The sequence below is a fragment of the Quercus suber genome, unplaced genomic scaffold (genome assembly GCF_002906115.3).
Source record: "Quercus suber isolate HL8 unplaced genomic scaffold, Cork oak 2.0 scaffold_340, whole genome shotgun sequence".
Classification (NCBI taxonomy): domain Eukaryota; kingdom Viridiplantae; phylum Streptophyta; class Magnoliopsida; order Fagales; family Fagaceae; genus Quercus; species Quercus suber.
In genome coordinates, this window is record NW_027069792.1 from 223,903 (window position 1) to 247,773 (window position 23,871).

The window sequence follows — 23,871 nt, forward strand, 5'->3', positions numbered from 1 at the left end:
CTATCTTTTTAGGACCTCTACCAAGTCCAATATATGTGAGGGACCTCATTGACGAGGATACCAAGCAATGGGATCGTGGGAAAATACAAGCATTATTTGCTCCATCAACGCGAAAAGAAATATTGGTTGTACGAGGACGAACCCAAGTGGGGGCCTAAGGGGGCCCAGGCACCCCCCAGGCCCAAATTTTTTTTTTTTAGTATGTAAAATTTTCAAAAAAAGGGCTTGGCCCCCTTGGTTTTTAGCTCAGGCCCCCCCTCACCTCAACCCAGCCAACCATCCCAGGAGGCAAGAGCCCAAGAAACCCTTAAAAAAATAAATATAAATAAATAAATAAATAATAGCAGTCAATCAAAGACTCCAAATCCAAATGGCAAAGCCAAAAACGAAGGAAAAAAAGAAAAAAGAAAAGAAAAAAGAAAGGGAGAGGCGAGACAGAGAAAGTGAGAGGTGAGCTATTCACACCCACACCATGACGCCGCTACTCAGCCCAACGCAGCGAGCTGTCCACGCCCACACCCACGCCCACGCCCACGCCGAGACTAAGAGAGCTATCCTATTGCATACCCAAACCGGAAAAAACCACACCAACGCTACCATGCGAGACACCGAGACCCATCTTGCCGCCACCGCCGATTGCTCAATCTGCCTAGCCCAGCCCAGCTTCGTTGCTCCACTGCTCCGGCCTTCATAACAGTTCACAGGTATTTAGTCTATCCTTTCCTTCAAAACCTAATATAATATTTGTGAATCTCAAAATTTAAAAATATATGCTTGTGGACTTGTGGTGTTTATGTTTAACTAATGAGTGATGAACTGATTTGGTGATTCTGTGGTTGTGAATTGAATTTGTGCCTAACTGCATGTGGTGTGTTGTTCTTTTTTTTTTCTTTTTTTTTCTTTTTTTTATTTTTGAGAGAGAGAGAGAGAGAGAGAGAGAGTAGAGTCTGTAAAGATTAGAGAATATATTAGTGTAGTGTTTGACAGATAAAAAAAAAAAAAAAAAGAAGGTAAAGTTAAGAAAAGTTTTTGTTAGTAGTGCAGAATAAATTTATAGTGTCTGTAGTGGGATTGGGTCAGTGTCTGAAATATGGAGACAAGACAAAGGCAAAGACCAAAGACAAAAGAAAAAAACAAATCATATAATATAGAAAATTGTCACACAGATTTAAGAAAATAACAGTGATTCACTTGCACCTCTTGTTAACTCATAATGCTAAATTAGATAAATTTATAAATTGAAAAGAAGTGAGAAATAGTGTAGAACCTTGAGAGGCATTAAAATCTTTTAGAAGTAGTGATCTTTGTTTGTTGGTAAAGAATTTTTATCTACAAGATTTCACAGATTATGACAAAAAAGTGTTGGAAAAGGAGGTTTATCATTTTGAGCATAATATAGTCCAAGATCCAGAGTTCAAAAAATTGAAAATTTTATCTGAGTTGTTTCAATGGTTCGTGTCTTTTGTTTTTGTTGGTAGATGATTGTATTTTAATATATTAAGAAACAATTATTTTTGGGTATTTGTCTTGGTTGATAGTTTATTAATACTATATGGATGCATTTTTGGAAAAAATAAAAATAAAAACTTTGCTTATCTCCGCCTCCCTCCCCCCCCCTACTTGAAATCCTGGGTCCATCCCTAGTTGTACCTTTGAATAATCTAACCTCCAAGGATGAGTTGGTATGGAAGGAAAATGATGCCCAAATTTTTACAATCAAGATAGCTTATAAAGTCGCCCTTGGTCTTAAAAATCAAACTCATGTTGAGCATTCACAGGCTCGGCTTGATGGCAGATTATGGAGGAAGGTGTAGAAACTAAATGTGCCTCCAAAAGTCTAGACTCTGCTGTGGAGGGCCTGCTCAAATATTCTACCCACAGGAGTTAATTTGTAGCAACGCAAGGTGCAAGTCGACCCAAGGTGTGAACTTTGTTGTCAACACCCCGAAACCTCATGTCATGTGTTATGGGAATGCCCTTTCGCGAGGAATGTTTGGTCCATGGCTAGTCAACAGATCCAGAATTGCTCAAATGGCGCATCAGATTTTTTTGGACTATTTCGAAGTATGGTACACAATTGAGACATCAAGAACTCAAGACCTGGGCTGTTGTCATGTGGGCTATTTGGAATGCATGAAACAAATTCTATTTCTAAAAATCTCAACTACAGCCTAGGATCATCTTTGATGGACCTACTGGTCTCTTGATAGAGTACTAACGTCCCACAGTAGCGCAGACAAAATCTTAAGGCACATCTGTTTTTTTCTATTTCTACAAGTTACTTCTTGTGTAAGTGGGCATCATGTTTTCCAAAGTCTTTTTACTCAGGATCCACTTTGGTATACTTTGATTTCTTCCAACTTGCAACAACTCTTTGAACATCTTAATATATATTCTATCTTCGTTCAAAAAAAAAAAAAAATCCCCCCCCCCCCCTCCCCCCAGCTTGAAATCCTGGGTCCATCCCTAGTTGTACCTTTGAATAATCTAACCTCCAAGGATGAGATGGTATGGAAGGAAAATGAAGCCCAAATTTTTACAATCAAGACAGCTTATAAAGTCGCCCTTGGTCTTAAAAATCAAACTCATGCTGAGCATTCATAGACTCGGCTTGATGGCAGATTATGGAGGAAGGTGTAGAAACTAAATGTGCCTCCAAAAGTCTAGACTCTGCTGTGGAGGGCCTGCTCAAATATTCTACCCACAGGAGTTAATTTGCATCAACGCAAGGTGCAAGTTGACCCAAGGTGTGAACTCTGTTGTCAACACCCTAAAACCCCATGTCATGTGTTATGGGAATGCCCTTTCACGAGGAATGTTTGGTCCATGGCTAGTCAACAGATCCAGAATTGCTCAAATGGCGTATCAGATTTTTTTGGACTATTTCGAAGTATGGTACACAATTGAGCCATCAAGAACTCAAGACCTAGGCTGTTGTCATGTGGGCTATTTGGAATGCATGAAACAAATTCTATTTCTAAAAATCTCAACTACAGCCTAGGATCATCTTTGATGGACCTACTGGTCTCTTGATAGAGTACTAACGTCCCACAGCAGCGCAAACAACTTCTTAAGGCACATCTGTTTTTTTCTATTTCTACAAGTTACTTCTTGTGTAAGTGGGCATCATGTTTTCCAAAGTCTTTTTACTCAGGATCCACTTTGGTATACTTTGATTTCTTCCAACTTGTAACAACTCTTTGAACATCTTAATATATATTCTATCTTCGTTCAAAAAAAAAAAAGACTTACTAATCGCCATTCCCACATCACGGTCTACCACTACTAGATGATCTCTCTCTCTCTCTCTTGCTCTCGCAAACACATTTAGGTTGGCTGCTACTAATGGCCTGTTTGGATATTAAAAAAGGAAGGGGAGTAGAGTAGAATGAGGGAGAGCAATCCAATTACCTTGTTTAGAAGTTTTTTAAGGAAAGAAGGGTAGGGGATTGGAGGGATTTCAACTCCCTCTAACCTCTCATTTTTAATTCCCCCAAATTTGAGAGATTTGGAAGAAGAGTAGAGTAAATAAATTATTGTCCAAGTAAATTTCCTAATTTACCCATTCTAAATTAACAAAATTACACACAGATTATATAAAATAAATTAACGTTATTATTCACGTTATTTATCTCCAATCTCAAATTTTTCTCAGCCTTGAAGACTCCTCTACCTCTCTCTCACACGATTTCTTCCACACTCCACACTATCTCTCTCTCACACAACTTCTTCACAATCAATCATCTCTCACACCTAGGTTTTCTTTCAGAGGTAAGCTCTGTTTTTCTTTTTGTTTCATGGGTTTCTGTTTTTCTTTTTGTTTCATGGGTTTCTTTTGAGTTGGATCAAATAATTATGTTCTTAAAATTGTGATTTTATTGGGTGATTTCTTATTAATTGTGATTTTATGGGGTAATAACATGTTATTTGTAGGTGAGTTTCGGATCTGATTGCTTTTTTTTTTTTTTTTAATTTTTAAAGTTTCAAAGTATTGCATGTAACGTGTTTGATAAAGTGCTTGAGTGAATCTAGATTGTGAACTTGCATAAATTTGTATATTGTAGCTATATATGGATTTGTGTTTCTTGTTTATTTTTATTGGGTAATATCTTGTTTTTTGTGAATGGGCTTCTGATTTTGGTAATTTCTTGTTTTTTTGTGAATGGGTTTTTGATTTGGCTCCTCCTAAGCCCCAACCAAAATGGTATTCTCTCAGCTTTGTGATATTCAAGTTTGAACTGGAAAATGGATCTGATTTATGTTTTTGGCATTTGGGTTTTGAGAAAATTGTTAGCTTTTAGCTTGAAATCGTATTTGCTTTCATTTTTCCCTGTTGTTTGGTTGCTGAAAAAATAATAAAGGAGAATTTTTTTTTTTTTTTTTTGGTTTGTTTGTTGTTTATATGATGTTATTATGCTTACCTATATGTTGGTTTGGCTTGAATCTGATGAATTTTTCCTATTTGGATATTAATGTACAAGAAGATGGACTGCTTTGATTGATTCCTTTTGATTTTCTGCATGCAGGGTGTTGCTGATCGTGTTTGTCTTGGTCTCATTCCAACCAGTGAGGGTAGTTAGGTCACTGCTGTAAGGGCATTAAGGTAACTACCAATACTCTATATATGGTTCCATTCAATCACTTGTTTTTTTGTTTTGTTTTGTGGTCCAAAATGTCTTCAGCTTCCAGGAAATGTTTAAGACTGCATTACTTCCAATTTTTGTTATTTACCTTTCAAAATGTTTAAAATTTATAAGTATCCTTTCATTGCATTGTTTCCTGTTTTATATTCTTATATAATAGATTACACAAAACACACTGAATTGTAATAGCTTAGTGTATTTATGCATATCATGGATTGTAATAGTGTTGTTGTCATGGGATAATTTTATTAGATGGATAGACGAGAATAAAAGGAGATGTGTATTGCAAATTTGGGAATGGAGACGTGGATTATGGGATTGGGAATGGAGACGTCGAATGGCAATTGCTTATGTAATTTGTCTTGTTGCCTATTGGTTAATACTTCGAAGGAGGCCTCAAAGGAGACAAGTAACTTACTTAATTAGTAGTTTGAGTTTAGAAAGACGAAGCGTTCACGATGAACTAATGAGAGAGATAATTGAAAATAAAAAGTGTCATGATATTATACGCATAGGGCCTGGAGCTTTTTTAGATTTGCGTGACATGCTAAGTAAAGAACGTGGCCTCCAACCAACACAATGAGCAATGATTGAAAAACAAGTTGCCAAATTTCTTTACATATTATCACATGGTGTAAAGCATCAGGAAATATCTTCTTCTTTTTTTTCCATCGCTCTGGTGAGACTATAAACCGTCATTTCCATCAAGTATTAAGATTTGTGGTACAACTAGAAGAGAAGTTTCTGAAACAACCCGATAGATCTCAAACTTTAGTAGAAATACTCAATAGTTCTAGGTTCTTCCCATATTTTAAGGTAAAAAAAACAAAAAAACAAAAAAACAAAAAACAAAAAACAAAAAAAAAACAAAAAAACAAAACATTAGAATACTCTAATAGCTTAATTGTGGTATATATAAAGATTTTAATATATAGAAGTAAGTACTCAACAATTTTAGTTTTTCCCATGTCAGGATTGCATTGGGACACTTGATGGAACGCACATTTGGGCAAAAGTTCCTTTTAAAGATGCACCAAGATATCGTGGTAGAAAGGACTACCCAACACAAAATGTGCTAGTGGCATGTACATTTGATTTAAAATTTACATATGAATATTGCCTAAACACACCTGCATAGACACCATCATACAAAGAACAACCAAACCCAGGTTTTCACCCACACAAAACATTAGATCCAGATGAACCTGGCAAAGGCAGTTTATTGGAAATCTTAGATTACCATTATACTCAAATGCTAATTGCCTCACTTTATCTTCTCTCCCACTTCCTTAAGATGTCCATTCTACTGTTAATACACCTCATCCAAACCATTACTTTGTCTCCAATCATTCCGTTACAAGGGTCATGAAGTCCACCCCCAAAAAACATACATACTATGCTAACTCATTCAATAATATTTTTCTACCATGATGCATGGACATTCAAACAAGAGGCAGAAATTAAGAAATATATATGGAGATTCATTAACAATTTAATATAACATAAATTATGTGCTCTTCTATAATTATTTGGGATAAGAATAAAAGGAGATGTAAAAATTCCAGAACAAGTGAGTAAGCCAAAGTAAACATATATAGGAATATAGGATAATCAATAATTAGGAAAATAGATAGGAAAAGCGATTCAGATTAGATGGATGCTCATGTTTTAGAAGGAGAACAAATAGTTGATGGACTGCTAAACATGTTTCTGTAAAAGCAATGTTGCCCCTGGAAAATGATCTATGAACTTTGGCTTTCCTCAGAGATATGTATCTTGTAGATTCACAATTTTATATTAGAAAGTAGAGGTAATAATTTACAAATTGCATTTAGATACAATAGCAAGATGGCAGCTACCATAAATTAAATTATGACTTCCCCTAGGTGAAAAAAGGGCAAAGAATAATGTGAAAATAATCTAACTTCAACAAGGTGCCTTTGAGAGAAGACATAAGGAACCCACAAGGGTGTCCAAGTCATAAAGAAATATATCATATGCAAGAGAATACATGAGATATGAAGAGGTTGATTTGTGGTTTTATAGGATTCAATACCTTTATAGGATTTAAAAATGTATTATAAGCATCTAAGGTTTTAAAGATTCTTTGTCTCCATAAGATTTTATCAATTCAAGCAGAAGCACCAGCAAAAGTGGCCACCTTGAATGTACATTACCAGAAAAGTTCATCACAGCAGTGTTAAGCTTAACATAAGATTAGAACAGAAGGAACCTCATATACGCAGCAGCCTGTAAAATGTACCACAAGAAACAATATGAACTCCTAAAGTATAAGTGACAAACCTGGATTAGACTTTCCCAAACTTCTGATTCAGCACTCCACATTTTGGTGATTGGACTCCAGGCAAAACCACTCAATCCATTCTTAAACACATCATAGCAGTCTGACCAATTATACTTGATGGTTTTAATGCGATTTTTCACCTTTTGCTTGTCTATTGGTTTTTCAAAATTTTCTTGCAATTCCTTCACAATATTGTCATAGGCATGTGTGGTGAAGACCGAACCATTTCAATTACCTAGATGATGTTGATGCAAGAGTGCATCAATAAGCGCATCATCCATAACAGCTGTCCAATATTCTCTATCTTTCTTAACCACATCATCAATTGTCCTTTTTTTTGACATATTTGAACCTATAAAAAAAATAATAAAATGCCATATTTACACATTATCCATGGTTGAAATAATAAAAGCCCATTTAACAACACAACTAAGCAGAGAAAACTAAGCAGGCAAACGTAAGCAAGTAGAAAGCAAAAGGTTGCCAACACAACTTAAAGGACAAAGACATAATGTAAAACAATAGAAAAAGAAAGATTACCTACAAATTGCCACTGTCACAGTGAATGACGTTTATTAAAATTATACTAAAAAAATGGAACATGTTGTGAAAGTGCTACTCTAACACAATATAGAGGAATATTTCATTTTGCATACTAAAGAGGAAAGTTTCACACAAACCTCACAAGAAGAAACACATTCTCAATTCACAATCAAAACTCATTCAATAGTTTATCCCAAGCAAATTAAATGTATCATATACAAAATGATAAGTCCATAAAAAGAAAACTAAATAATAAAACAATTCTAATGAGAATCAGCCCGTTAAAACAAAGACATAGTTCTAAATCCACTAGAAGCATTTGTCTACAATTATTAAATTTAGAATAACATCAAGTTGGGTTGGATGTATAATCCCTCCACATATCAGTTGCTATTGAGTTTCTTAAAATCTCTCCTTGGACAGCATCATCATTATTTCTCTCTTTGCACACCAAGCTATTCATGGGGTTCAGGATTGTTTAAAATTTCTTCATCCACCTCATGAAGAATTCTATCATCCGGATTTGCACCAATCAAGTAATTGTACAAAATGCAACATGCTAAAATTATTTTTTTTTTGGGTTGGAACGACGTAAGACGACTCATTTGAGCTTGCTATTATAGGAAATCTTTTCTTCAAGACTCCAAATGCTCTTTCAATCCCATTGCATAAGGATGCATGTCGAAGGTTGAATAACTCTTTAGGATTTTGTGGTGGATTTCTTGAATACTCTTTTAAGTGATAACGAACTCCTCTATAATGTGCAAGAAGTGTGCTCCTCAACATGAATCCAGCATCAACAAGGTAATATTTACCTATAGGAATGACATGCATTATTATGTTGTTATACACTAATGGCTATATATATATATATATATATTTTTTTTTTTTTTTTCTAACAAAATTACCTTGGGGGACTTTTAGCTTATCGCGTCTACTTAATGCATTTTTTAAAATTCTTGAGTCTGACGCAGTTCCAAACTACAACAAATTGGTTGAGCTTTATGGAAAAGATAGAGCAACTAGGGAACAATCTGAAACTGCATCAGAGATGAGGTAACGGTGGGCTACTTCAACCGGAGAGAGGTCTATGGAGAACATTGAAGATATTGATCATTTAGTTGCTCAAAATGAAGTTACTTTGGAGAGCCATGATAATATGGGTGATAATAATGTGGGTGAAGCCTCCTCAAAAGCCAAAAAGAGAAAAACATCAAAAAATGAGGACATGGAACAAATTATGGGAGCAATTCAGGATGTTGCTTTAGTAATGAGAGAAGGAAATTCAGCACTTAGAGAAGGAAATTTAATTTTTGAGAGAAGCTTGGCACGTCTTCCCATTCCTGAGCAAGACGTGTTCCATCTCTTGGATGAGATAGGAATTGATTCTAGATTGCGAATGAGGGCTTATCTCTATCTTATTAAGAATCTAGATATGTTGAGAGATTTTATTGGCTATCCAGTGGAGGAGCGCAAGGAGCTACTGTTCACAATGATGTCTGGTCCTTAAATTTCTCTAACAGTTAGGCAAGTAAATGTTCCAAGACAATTTCAGCTTCTAAAAACCTTTTCAATTGATCATTGAACTGTAAACTCTTGGGATTAATTTTTCTTTTGTTCACAATGATGTCTGGTCCTTAAATTTCTCTAACAGTTAGGCAAGTAAATGTTCCAAGACAATTTCAGCTTCTAAAAACCTTTTCAATTGATCATTGAACTGTAAACTCTTGGGATTAATTTTTCTTTGCCACCAGCTTATTTTTAGTTTTTCTTTCTGAAACAAGTCTATTAGCAATTACAAATATGGTCATAGCTCATTGTAACATTGTCCTTTTTTCAGTGGCTTGAAAACTTTGTCTGCTTACATTTATTTTTATGCTTTTCACTTCTTAGTTGTCTGGCATGATACAATGTCTACGAGGCCTTTGATTCAAAAATTGGCTGTACTACCAATGCTACTGTAGCCTATGGGTCATACTATGCTCCTCCCATGTGGCTTTGTTGAAATTGAACTTTACATGAAATTGAGCTTGGCTACGACGAGAGAGAGGATGGGAGTGAGAGGTTGTGACCAAGAGCTCTTACACTAGCTCCATGGGGTTCAAACTTCGAAGAAAGTTACAAGTTACAACACAGAGAGTTAGAGAGATGTTGAGACTTAAAAAGAAAGTGCGTTGTCAATTAAATTCACGTACTAAGAAAAATAAAATAAAAATATTAAAAATAATAATAATAAATGAAAGAAACACTCAAAATTCAATATTTTGTTGATTTTTTCAGTAAACAAACAAATCAAACATTTTTTTCTTATTTTAATTATTATAAATTAATGATGGTTTTTTTTTAGTATAATAAAAAAGTAGAAAAAATATTTAATCATAGACCAATGTTGATTATTTAATTCACATAAAAAAATTATCAAAAAATATATATATATTGCATGCTATAGTCATAATTATTTAATCTAACAAATTAATCATAGACCAATGTTGCAAGTCCATTTTCAAATAGGGGTAAATTTGTCTATTTTAATCATTCCCTCTCCTCTCCATCCTAATTTTTAAAACATCCAAATAAGGGGAGGGCCTAATTACTCCATTCCCCCTTATTAATTTTAAAAACATCCAAACAAGGTGGAGGGGAACCATTCCCCTCTACTCTCCTCCCCTCTACTCCCCTCTACTCTCTTCCCTCTCTAAACTTCCAAGCAGGCCATAAAGGTGGGGTTTTAATGTTTTATTGTTGGTTGTCGTCATGAGTGTAGTGGCTTAGATCTTAGATGAAACAGCCATCAAGTTGACAAAATCATCTTAGTGAGATACGATTGTGACCACACTAGCTGATGAACAACCAAAGTTGAAGGACTTTCTCCAACCAATTATATTTTTTAAAGTCACTCATGTTTATATGATCACACAATCAATAAATCATTTAAACTAGTAAACAAGACTATTAATTAGTTCATGTAATTAAAAGTACACATTTATGCTCGTTTTAGTTACTAGGTAATGGGTTGGTTTTTCTCCAAACTAGTTATTTGTGGATACTCACCAATTTCGAAAAGAATTCATATTTTCATAATGTGGCATTTTAATACTAAACCATCTAAATGACTCATCATTTGACTATCTTATAGGTGATTTGACCAAAAGTACAAATAATAACTCATTTGAGTCATTTTGTAGTGAGTTGGAGAAAAAATTTCTCCAATTTAATACAATTTCTAGTATGTAATATTTGTAAATATGATGTATAGGAAATCTAAATTCCTAAGAATGTAATAATGTCATTTTTTGTCCTAAAACAATATTGCATAATATAAACTTATATTATTATTTGTATATATTAAATTACCCTTTTTATTGTCAAGAGAAATTAAATAATGGGATAAAGTAACAATAATATCACACAAATTCAAATCACAAACTATATAATAAAAGTTGGATTTTATATATTATGACTGAGCAAAGTGAATGTCATATAATTTATTTTGTATTTTTTTCTCATCATTATGTCATTTAGATAGTTATTTTGTTCCTTTTATTTTACATAGTTAAAATAACATTGTTTACTATAAGTGAAATTCTATTATCAAACTTATAATAAATTTTAAATACTGCTCTATATAAAACTCAATTACCAAAATTTTCAATACTATATATATATAAAAGAAGTTTCATTAAATATGTAGGTGTAATAGGCCCAGTAGCATATATATATATATATATATATGTTGGGCCAAGGGCCCAATCCGAGGACAGCCAGTAATCCGAGGACGCTGTCATGGGAGTCTGTGTTAGTGAATGAAGAGATGAGGTTTGGTCATAAGAGCCCAAGAAGGTGGTCCAAGAAGGAATGCTCTGTAGCTAACTCTCTGAGCGCATTAATGAGGAACTAATACCTGAACAGTAATTTTCAGCCTTACAACTACTCCCAAAGACTTCATGAAAGTGCTGATGGAACAAAGATCAACACCAGCGATCTAATTTACACGTGGAGGATGGAGATAAAAGAAATAAGATAGTATAAAATAAAAAGAAGATCCTGAGGGAAAGGGATCGGGAATTAAGAGAAAAACATTGTAGGAATAAGAACTGGATTTGTAACCAAATTCAATAGAGATATATACAAGAATTGATCTCTTCGGATTGTGCTGAGGATGATTTTCTTTGGATAAAACCAGTCTATCTTTACTTTCTTATCATATGGTTCCATTATAATTATTACCCAACTCACTAGAGCCTAGTTTTCTAACCCACTCTCTACAAATTCATTGTATTAGGCTCTTTAGACTTAAATCCTTTTACCTTTTAGGCTTAGGAACCCAAATTGTGACCTTACAATATATTTTTTATTCCTATTTAATTTATTAATACTTTTATTTTGATAAAACTTCAATCTTACATGATATGTTTTTTAATTAAACTTCCATGTTATACCCAACCTGTTCGAGGCCTAGCTAACCACCCAAATGTGAGATGCAAACGGGTTTGTCTAATTCATCAATTAGCAACTTGTGGGAGAGATCTCCTCTTAAAGGATGGTGGAGTATAATTTTTTTTTTTTTTTTTAATGGGAGGTGGAGTAGAAATTTGACCCTTAACACAAGCCCAATCATCATGTAGGCATATCTACACATAAGTTTTTGAAAGTCTACATTTTTTCACATCTTAATTATATTATAAATTTTTAATATGGCATTTGTCTATAAAATTGAACACTTTGACCTTTTATACGCATCTTTCTTATATTGTGATGTAAGGTTTTGAAATTTCACGTTTTCCACATCAACATTATGACACATATTAATTTTGTTTTTGTTACATTCTCATTGTAACATTGTCCTTTTTTCAGTGGCTTGAAAACTTTGTCTGCTTACATTTATTTTTATGCTTTTCACTTCTTAGTTGTCTGGCATGATACAATGTCTACGAGGCCTTTGATTCAAAAATTGGCTGTACTACCAATGCTACTGTAGCCTGTGGGTCATACTATGCTCCTCCCATGTGGCTTTGTTGAAATTGAACTCTACATGAAATTGAGCTTGGCTACGATGAGAGAGAGGATGGGAGGGAGAGGTTGTGACCAAGAGCTCTTACACTAGCTCCATGGGGTTCAAACTTTGAAGAAAGTTACAAGTTACAACACAGAGAGTTAGAGAGATGTTGAGACTTAAAAAGAAAGTGTGTTGTCAATTAAATTCACGTACTAAGAAAAATAAAATAAAAATATTAAAAATAATAATAATAATAAATGAAAGAAACACTCAAAATTCAATATTTTGTTGATTTTTTCAATAAAAAAACAAATCAAACATTTTTTTCTTATTTTAATTATTATCAATTAAGGATGGTTTTTTTTAGTATAATAAAAAAGTAGAAAAAATATTTAATCATAGACCAATGTTGATTATTTAATTCACATAAAAAAAAATTATCAAAAAAAATATATTGCATGCTATAGTCATAATTATTTAATCTAACAAATTAATCATAGACCAATGTTGCAAGTCCATTTTCAAATAGGGGTAAATTTGTCTATTTTAATCATTCCCTCTCCTCTCCATCCTAATTTTTAAAACATCCATATAAGGGGAGGACCTAATTACTCCATTCCCCCTTACTAATTTTAAAAACATCCAAACAAGGTGGAGGGGAACCATTCCCCTCTACTCTCCTCCCCTCTACTCCCCTCTACTCTCTTCCCTCTCTAAACTTCCAAGCAGGCCATAAAGGTGGGGTTTTAATGTTTTATTGTTGGTTGTCGTCATGAGTGTAGTGGCTTAGATCTTAGATGAAACAGCCATTAAGTTGACAAAATCATCTTAGTGAGATACGATTGTGACCACACTAGCTGATGAACAACCAAAGTTGTAGGACTTTTCTCCAACCAATTATATTTTGTAAAGTCACTCATGTTTATATGATCACACAATCAATAAATCATTTAAACTAGTAAACAAGACTATTAATTAGTTCATGTAATTAAAAGTACACATTTATGCTCATTTTAGTTACTAGATAATGGGTTGGTTTTTCTCCAAACTAGTTATTTGTGGATACTCACCAATTTCGAAAAGAATTCATATTTTCATAATGTGGCATTTTAATTACTAAACCATCTAAACGACTCATCATTTGACTATCTTATAGGTGATTTGACCAAAAGTACAGATAATAACTCATTTGAGTCATTTTGTAGTGAGTTGGAGAAAAAATTTCTCCAATTTAATACAATTTCTAGTATGTAATATTTGTAAATATGATGTATATGAAATCTAAATTCCTAAGAATGTAAGAATGTCATTTTTTGTCCTAAAACAATATTGCATAATATAAACTTATATTATTATTTGTATATATTAAATTACCCTTTTTATTGTCAAAAGAAATTAAATAAGGGTATAAAGTAACAATAATATCACACAAATTCAAATCACAAACTATATAATAAAAGTTGGATTTTATATATTATGACTGAGCAAAGTGAATGTCATATAATTTATTTTGTATTTTTTTCTCATCATTATGTCATTTAGATAGTTATTTTGTTCCTTTTATTTTACATAGTTAAAATAACATTGTTTACTATAAGTGAAATTATATATATATATATAAGAAGTTTCATTAAATATGTAGGTGTGATAGGCCCAGTAGTATATATATATATATATATATATATGTTGGGCCAGGGGCCCAATCCGAGGACAGCCAGTAATCCAAGGACGAGTAAACGCTGTCATAGGAGTCTGTGTTAGTGAATGAAGAGATGAGGTTTGGTCATAAGAGCCCAAGAAGGTGGTCCGAGGAGGAATGCATTCTCAACTGAGCAAAGCAAAGGTCCGAAGGTGTGGTCTGCCATCTAGGGCAATGTTCTAGGAGATTCTATTGATAAGGATACGCATCATAAAAGCACAAGACAAAGGAAAGATATGAAATATCTAAGCGAAAGCTGCTACCACCATATTGAATGTTCTGTAGCTAACTCTCTGAGCGCATTAATTAATGAGGAAGTAATACCTGAACAGTAATTTTCGGCCTTACAACTACTCCCAAAGACTTCATGAAAGTGCTAATGGAACAAAGATCAACACCAGCGATCTAATTTACACATGGAGGATGGAGATAAAAGAAAGAAGATAGTATAAAATAGAAAGAAGACCATGAGGGAAAGGGATCGGGAATTAAGAGAAAAACATTGTAGGAATAAGAACTGGATTTGTAACCAAATTCAATAGAGATATATATAAGAATTGATCTCTTCGGATTGTGCCGAGGACGATTTTCTTTGGATAAAACCAGTCTATCTTTACTTTCTTATCATATGGATCCATTATAATTATTACCCAACTCACTAGAGCCTAGTTTTCTAACCCACTCTCTACAAATTCATTGTATTAGGCTCTTTGGACTTAAATCCTTTTACCTTTTAGGCTTAGGAACTCAAATTGTGACCTTACAATATATTTTTTATTCCTATTTAATTTATTAATACTTTTATTTTTATAAAACTTCAATCTTACATGATATGTTTTTTAATTAAACTTCCATGTTATACCCAACCTGTTCGAGGCCTAGCTAACCACCCAAATGTGAGATGCAAACGGGTTTGTCTAATTCATCAATTAGCAACTTGTGGGAGAGTTCTCCTCTTAAAGGATGGTGGAGTATAATTTTTTTTTTTTTTTAATGGGAGGTGGAGTAGAAATTTGACCCTTAACACAAGCCCAATCATCATGTAGGCATATCTACACATAAGTTTTTGAAAGTCTACATTTTTTCACATCTTAATTATATTATAAATTTTTAATATGGCATTTGTCTATAAAATTGAACACTTTGACCTTTTATACGCATCTTTCTTATATTGTGATGTAAGGTTTTGAAATTTCACGTTTTCCACATCAACATTATGACACATATTAATTTTGTTTTTGTTACATATCAATTAAAAATTAATTATAACTCATTGTTTTAATAGAATAAAAGCAACCCAACACAAAATAAACACTAACAAAGTTATATTTGGTCTTTTCAAAACAAATATTATTTAAATTAAGTGGCATATTTTCTTTAAATCCTTCAATTTGATATTACTTTTTGATATATTTAAATATATAATTTATAAATATTCTTTGGTAAACTTTTTCATGCACCACATAAATATCAATTAGTTCTGATTCCAAAAATATTAAAAGAATCACTCCAACCACAACCATACATTATTTATTAGGCTAAAAGGAAAAAAAAAAAAAGATTAACTTTATGACACAAGATCTCACTATAAATAACTATATCAATACATATAAAAAAAAAATTCAAATTTATATATAACATGCTTTAACATTTCTTTCATCATATATTTCTATTTTTTTAAGTGTACAAAATTTTTCTCTAATTCAATTATAGAAAAGTACTTTTAACTCATGAGTCATGACATGAAGACTTAAATAATTATTTATATATAGTTTTAGTCACAGTTGTCATTGTTTATGTGAACTACTGTGTAATAAATTTATTTGAAGATGTCAAAAAGAATTGATTTGAAGAAAAACCATGTCATCTTTAAATAAATTTTTGATATTTATGTCTTTAACTCATAATAATAATAATAATAATAATAATAATAATATGATAAAAACATCAAAGGGAATCAATATTATAAATAACCATAATATTTTCTTATAACATATTCACATCTTTAATTTTTTTTTTAAAGAAATTAACATATTCACTTCTCATTGTTAGTATGATTGATGAGTTTTTTGTTTTTTTGTTTTTAATTAGTATTGATTGATGAGTTGAAATTGTCCACTGGCTTGTTCAGTTATTCCTTATCTCCTCCTAAAAAATGAAAAGTTTATCTTTTATGAAAAAGGTTTATGAGGCAACAATTATCCCAATAAAGAGAGATTGAGACTGTACCTAAAAAATCAATAAACCAAAATTCCTTTCCTCTCTAAAACATAAACAAAAATTTCCTTATCTTGACTGAGTCTTTTATAAATTTTTTTAATACCATCACCATCCCCATAAATTTGTATTGAAAATTGAAATCCCCATCTCTCTATCAACTCCAATCAACAATCAATACTGAAAGTAAAACTCAGTAAACAAATCAAAAACTCATTTTCCATACACCATTCTCATCATTATTTCCTCATCAACACCACCACTATTTCTATTTTTTGATTGGATCCCACCACCATTTCTTACATTACAAAATAAGCAATTTTGTCCTCACAAGCAATAAAATCTTTTTTGTTTACCACTTTTCCTCTCTAAAACACTATTATACAACAACACAACACTCTCTCTCTCTCTCTCTCTCTCTCACAAGATAAAAAGTCTTTCCAAAAAGGAAAATAAAGTTCACACAATGAGCGAAGTACGATCCAAATCCAAAAGATCTTCCAAACCCACTTCTTCTTCAAATTTAAATTCTTTTCGGTCCCAAACTCAAACCCTAATTTCCACCATGGCGCGAAAATCTTCGCTGCTCAAACAAACCCTAGCTACCATTCTCGTCCTTGTCTTCGTTTACGCTTTACTCAACACTTTCCTCAGTCCCGCCAATTCTTCTTCTTCTTCTTCTTCTTCATCGTCGCCGAAGTCGATCTCGAAGCTCGAAACTACTTTCCCTTTCCCGTCTGCGAATTCCGCTTCCATCGAAGACGGATTTTCTTTGGAAAACGCGAACAACTTTCCCGGAAAATCGGCACTCAAAGTCTATCTCTACGAGCTCCCGAGAAGGTTCACTCACGGCGTGATCGAACAACACTCCATAGCTCGCGGACGCCGCCCCGTCGATGACGTGGCGCTTCTCCGGTACCCGGGCCACCAGCACATGGCGGAGTGGTACTTGTACGAAGATCTGACCCGACCCGATTCCGACCGGGCCGGTTCTCCGGTGATCAGGGTCTCGGATCCGGACGAGGCGGATTTATTCCACGTGCCGTTCTTTTCGTCTCTGAGTTTGATTGTGAACACGGCCCGACCCGCCGGGTCGAGCGCGGGTCCGGCTCAGGCTCGGGTCATGTACAGTGACGAAGAGAACCAGGAGGCATTGGTGGATTGGTTGGAGGAGCAGGAGTATTGGAAGAGGAACAATGGGAGGGACCATGTGATTGTGGCTCAGGATCCGAATGCACTGTATAGAGTGACTGATAAGATCAAGAATAGTGTGCTTTTGGTCTCGGATTTTGGACGGTTGAGATCGGACCAGGCGTCGTTAATCAAGGATGTGATCGTGCCATATTCGCATAGGATCAATACTTTCACTGGCGATGTTGGGGTTGGGAATCGGAAGACGCTATTGTTCTTCATGGGGGCTCGGTATCGGAAAGAGGTATATGCAATAATGCAATTTAGTAAAGTTTATTGCTTTTTGAAATGGTTGATTTTGTTGCAATGAATTAGTATTAGACATTTGATTGATATTTTGATGGGTCATTGTTGGAATATTTGCTAGTGTTAAGACTATGTGAAAGTGGGCAGTGTTTTTGTATTCTGGTGAAGAAGAAAATAAGGAAATACTCTGAAATTGATCTCTATATCTTTATGTTCGGATGGGTTAGTTGATATAGGATTGCCGGTTAGACACAGCTCTCGCATTTATCTTTTGCTTGGTTAGCTCAAGATCTAGTAAGAATGGTTTCATCTATATGGGAGAAGTACATACAATTCTCAAAGATGTCTTGTTTGCTTTGTTCATATCTAGATTTGATTACAGAAATGAGCTTTAGCTAGGCATCTTTCTCAGGGAGACTCTAGAGACTTGAATCTCTAGCTTGGCGCTAGAATCACCGATAGAGTAGACGGTAGTCTAAGACTCTAAGTTGGTTTCCTTTATCCTATCCCTTTTGCATTTGTCTCCTTTTCAACATAAAAGGGAAAAAAAAAACTTACCCCTGCCATGTTTATCTTCTTTTGATTGCATCTGTAAGGTGCTAAGAGAATAGTTAAGAGTGAGCCCATGAATGGTAGTTGATTTCCATCGGAGTTACAATATCCACTAGAATGGTAGAATTGTCTCACACTCAGAGTGAGGATGATGTTTAGTCTCAGGTTATTAAAAATTTAAAATGGAAAAGATTGATAATTGACCTTATTTTTACAAGGAAAGAAAAGAAAAAACAGATAATTGATATTCAACACATACACTTTCTACGTTGCTCTGAAGGCCGATTCCAGGGAATGCTGCCTGCTTCTTTCATGTTTAAGATTACTGTATTAGAACAACTCAAATTTATTATTTCTTGTCCTAAATCTTTGTTCGACACAGGAAAATCGTTTTCAACGTGATTTATAGTCTCCTAGGTAATGAGGGCCATCTTATTTTTTGTCAACAGAATCTTTTCCATTAGTTTAATACAGGCCATGAATCTGCAGCACCACTTGACCATCACAGGAACTTGTCAAGCTGGATAATTGGCTTGAATATAACCATATCTTTATTTATGGGATATGTGAAAAACTGATAGTAGCATGCATATGCTTCATCACTAGAAGAATATTTTCACGAGTGAGAATTATTTTTTAATAAACTTAATACTCGATCTAAATTTTTCTTTTTTCTCTTGGTGGCTCTTTTGTGTGTGTAGGGAGGAAAAATTCGTGATTTGCTTTTCCAATTACTTGAAAATGAAGAGGATGTCATAGTAAGACATGGAACACAATCCAGAGAGAATAGACGGGCTGCTTCCCAAGGGATGCATACATCTAAGTTTTGTTTAAATCCTGCTGGTGATACTCCATCAGCCTGCCGACTCTTTGATTCTATAGTTAGCTTGTGTATCCCAGTGATAATCAGTGATAGTATTGAATTGCCGTTTGAAGATGTTATAGACTATAGAAAGATTGCAATATTTGTAGATTCCACCTCTGCTCTTAAACCGGGATTCGTGGTTTCAATGCTGAGAGGAATAACCACTCTGAGGATTATGGAATATCAGAGAGAGCTAAAAGAGGTTAGTACTATCTTCATATTCTTCTTGTGTACAGTATTGCTTCATTTTTGTATTTTGGATATTTTCTTTTATTTATTCCATGTTGTCATCCTCTCTATTTTGATTTCAACCTGAGCCTTTGTATTATATTTAATTATTCTTGTAAATATGTTATATGTGTGTTTAACTGTTTGTGTATGCACATGAGTGCAGCTGTGCAAGAAACAATAGAATAAAGCAGTTTTACATTGTAGTCAACAGGAACTTCACCCTAATACTGAGTACTGAGACTTGAAATTTCTACATTTCAGGACTGGTTTCATTGCTGTAAATCATTTTTCTCTTTTTACGTGTTCAGTTTGATTGGAGCTAAAATTGTTGTAGCATATTGGTGTAATAGGATTTGCACATGTTCATGTATGCATCTTGGTAGCTTCTTTATCTATTTATGCATCCTATTTTGGCTGCTTAAGTTGTTATTTATTCCGTTGTGGGAGTTATTAATTTGTATATAAAATTCTGTCTACTTATAGGCTTATTTTGCTCATGGAAGAACATCTTCACTAGAGCTACCAATATTTTTTTTTTTGGATAGGTAATCAGAAAAATATTATTAATGAGAAAAAACAAGAAAAGTACAAGTTGTTCGTGATGATGAACAAGAAGAAAAAAAAGAACAAACAGCACTGCAAAACAAGAAATCAGGAAACTAAGCTAAGGGAAAACATAAACTCAGAGAGAGAAGAACAATCAGTAAAACCCCAACAAAAAGACCACTTCAAAAGACTACGTTGGCATAAAACCTTTAACTCATCCAACGTCTTCTCATTATCCTCAAAGGAACGACGATTTCGTTCCAACCACACAATCCACATTAAGCACCTTGGAATTATATTAATCATAAGATAGACATGAATCCTTTATAATTATAGTTTGTAAATAGTTGGTCCTAATGAAATTGGCTACACAGGATTCTTGTGGCACTTATTGTTCTTATAGTAGTATTTTTTTTTTTTTTCCTCTCTTTTTTTGGGGGGGGGGAGGGATTTGAACCCTAGGCGTCTTCTTTGGAAATGCCAGAAGGTGCTACAAGGCCCTTGGCTAGTCATGTTACACTCATCATTTTAACTTTATTCTGTATGCATACAAGTACATTACACCCTGAACATTCTATTATGATCCTTGTGGTTCATTTGGGAGGAGAGGAATAGGATGATTTTCCATTGAGGGTAGGCATATACGGAAGAAATTAGCTTTTCTTTAGTTCCTTTGGGTGCGTTGGTTATCCATGGTTTAAGAAAGAAAAGTGAGAAGTGTGCTGTTTAGAGACTTTGTGAATAGAAACATGAACAGTGATAGTGTGCAAGGCCAATGTGAGAAAAAGAGAGTATAGGTACTCATGCCTACAATAACATGAAATGCCCGTGATCCTACTATCAAAGTCACTTTTTGTTTTAAGTACCTCAGTATGGATAATAACATACTCTCTTCTTCTACTAGTATTTGGACTTTAAATTGACCAGTAAACTGAAGATCTATATAAAACACAATCAAAGACTAGCTTGGATTGAGAGAAAATAAACCCAGAAAACATAGAAACTGCTGAAAAGTTCTACGCCTGACTCAATTCATCAAATACCTTAAATTTACAGTTGTTAAAAATTTCAGATCTATCCTTTATTGCTAAACTAACCATAATTTATGAAATTAAAACATAAATTGAAGATTGATTTTTACCCTAGGATGATTTTCACTACACCTTTAAAAGCATATACCTAGGTTATGAGCATAAACTACTTAGCCTATCAGGGGTGAATGCCCCTGGATTACCCAGCAACTAGTTTGCATGGGTGGGGTTAGCTGCCCATAGATTTTACTGGGTATAGGTGAGTCCAAAGGGCTCTTCTTTAGAAAGGTTCCCTATATATACATATAAATCATATACCCCCACTTCAATTGCACTTTGCATGTTGCACCATACATGATAAGTTCTAAGTTGTCAAATTGTCATAACTGAAAACCACTCTAAAGGACTTGACCCTTATTCTATCATTTCTATGGCTGCAACAATTATCCTTTTTATAATTTTTTACATGGATGTTGTAGCTTTTCTCCATCTCCTTTATCTTCTTTTCGGACTTCAGATGAACCATGAAAGGCTTCCTTATTATAGGGAGGTGGTCATGCTGATATTCCACCATGTATATTTGTGCTGTGACTCTCATTTTACCCCATTTTGGACTTTCTTATTTAAATAATTATGAAAAGATCCTTAGTTTAGTCAGTGTTCATGCTCATATTCTCCTTGTCTATTTGTACTGTCACTTGCATTCTCTGTTACCTGGGCTGTACCCCACTTTTTGGTGTGTTTGCCATACCTTGTCTGGATAAGACCCTAGTCTTCACTATCTTTGATGCTTTCTACAACTCGGGGAAAAAAAATACCATATGAAAAACACATGAAAAGTGGAAAGTGTTGGAAAGAAACCAGTGTATGATGGGAATGTCTGGGAAGATCTTTTATAGTGGAAAGATAGGCATAGAGCTCACATGTAAGTACTGAAAATGCACTTGTAATGTCATCCGTTAGTTTAATTCTGCCAATGGTGAGGTTATTTTCTGCTTATGGCACCTTGGACAAGGTACTCAAGAAATTTAATTGTAAAGATAAGGGAATGGTGAGTGAGAACACAAGATTGTGGCCTTCGATGAACAAGAATGTTTATGAAGGCCATCACGGCTGTACAGTCTGAATATGATCATTGTTCTAATAGTGGTCACAGCCATTAGTGGTTGTAGTTACATGGGAGTCCTTTTGAATGAGACCACACTTAGAACTGACTGCAACACTAGGGTTGTCAAAATTGTTCTGTTGCCACCATAGCGATGGTATGAATTGAGTTTACAGCTAATGCACTTCATATCTTGAAATTGTGTTTCCTGCATTCATGCTTTCAAATGACAGCTACATCTTTTTTAATTTTTTTTAATTTGGGCTTGTTCGCTGGTTTTCTTGTGTTAAACAGTATGTCATCTGTTGAGTGATCAACATTCTCAGTTAACATCAGATTGCCAAGTTTAATATTCTTAATGTAAAATATGTGATTCAGGTGAAGCATTACTTCCAATATGAAGAACCAAATGGTGCAGTGAATGAAATCTGGCGCCAAGTCTCACAGAAGCTGCCCTTAATTAAATTGATGATCAATCGGGACAAACGTCTTGTTAAGAGGGAATTAACTGAGCCAGACTGTTCTTGCCTCTGTACGAACCAGACAGGGATACTCACCAGCTTATGAAGCCACTTTAGTCGATGATTTTGGAGCATATACGTAGAAAACTGGCACGGTTGTCCTCCAATATCACCATGGAGGATTCTTTTGTTTCAAGGAAGGATTTGGTGGTAATTACTTCATATATTTAGCTCTTATACCAAATGCTGATAGTACCACAATTTCCTTTCTAGGCCTTTTTTTTTTCCCCACTCTATAGGGTACTAGAGTTTGCCGTTTGTTAAGGTTTTGTTACACATTTTCTTGTTGTAGATTTGGTGATTGAAGAACAGATTCAGCACTAGTAAATTATATCAATACTCATAATGTAATTCATTTGTACATGGTAGAGAATAAAAAGATCTCTATATTCATCGATTCTTTTATTCCTTATGTATTAAGATTTTATCTCTCAATGACTACGCAAGTATATAGTGCCTCTGTTTTTAAAGTCATTCTCATCTATCTTGAGTCTTCATGTATTATTTGCAAACAGGACTCGATTTGTTCATACCATTTTCAAAGAATAAAATAAAATAAATAATCCTACTCAGTTCAACAAAACCAAAAGATTCCTACTTATTTTTACCACAATTTTAGGACAACTTTTGTTACAATTTGTTGAAGCGGTTAACTATGAGCAGTGACACTAGACAATCACTTCTAAATAGGCCTATTACTTTTTTCCCCACCCACAATCGATATGTTAAAGAAAGTTATGAAGTGTCATTTGTTAATAGTTCAGATAAGAATTGATTTTTTTTTTTTTTTTTAGATAAATATTCTGTTAAGAAATTAAGTTGGACATTTTTATATAAACCTTGAGTTGAGGGGGAAAGTCATGTATGCAACATTTGAAAGTTTCATTTTGATAAACCTTGGAGACTTAAGTGAAATTAATCCTAATATATTTGTCCATCATATGAACTAGTTTTGTTAGAAAATTAATCTTTCTAATGTTCTCGAATAATATCAAATGTAAACAAATGCAATACATACTTTAAACTCAGTCTCGTCAAAGATGGTGAAAGTCTATATTGGACCTGAAATGGGTTTAGAGATCTCTCTGGTTTCTATCAATTGGTATTTTTTTCAAAATTAATTTTACTCTTTCGAACATCATCACTAGTCCGTGAAATTTGTTCATCCGCTGAAAGAGCA

At 34.0% G+C, this 23,871-nt stretch overlaps 1 protein-coding gene and 2 long non-coding RNA genes across 3 annotated transcripts; 2 read left to right on the forward strand and 1 right to left on the reverse strand.

The window, feature by feature from the left end:
• The first annotated feature begins 3,435 nt into the window (after window positions 1–3,435).
• Window positions 3,436–9,084, forward strand: LOC136061668 (uncharacterized). The gene is made up of 4 exons (XR_010623509.1): window positions 3,436–3,771; window positions 4,527–4,603; window positions 8,115–8,295; window positions 8,466–9,084. It is a non-coding gene; the product is annotated as an uncharacterized LOC136061668 (long non-coding RNA).
• Window positions 7,773–8,558, reverse strand: LOC136061669 (uncharacterized). The gene is made up of 2 exons (XR_010623510.1): window positions 8,400–8,558; window positions 7,773–8,306 (listed from the first exon to the last, which is right to left on the reverse strand). It is a non-coding gene; the product is annotated as an uncharacterized LOC136061669 (long non-coding RNA).
• Window positions 9,085–16,630: 7,546 nt separating the features above from the next.
• LOC111986899 (probable arabinosyltransferase ARAD1) lies at window positions 16,631–23,096 on the forward strand. Its single transcript, XM_024018591.2, has 3 exons — window positions 16,631–17,838; window positions 19,094–19,459; window positions 22,549–23,096. Exons 1-3 carry the CDS (start codon window positions 16,870–16,872, stop codon window positions 22,735–22,737), a joined length of 1,524 nt encoding a protein of 507 aa, XP_023874359.2. The 5' UTR covers window positions 16,631–16,869; the 3' UTR covers window positions 22,738–23,096.
• The last annotated feature ends 775 nt before the right edge of the window (window positions 23,097–23,871 follow it).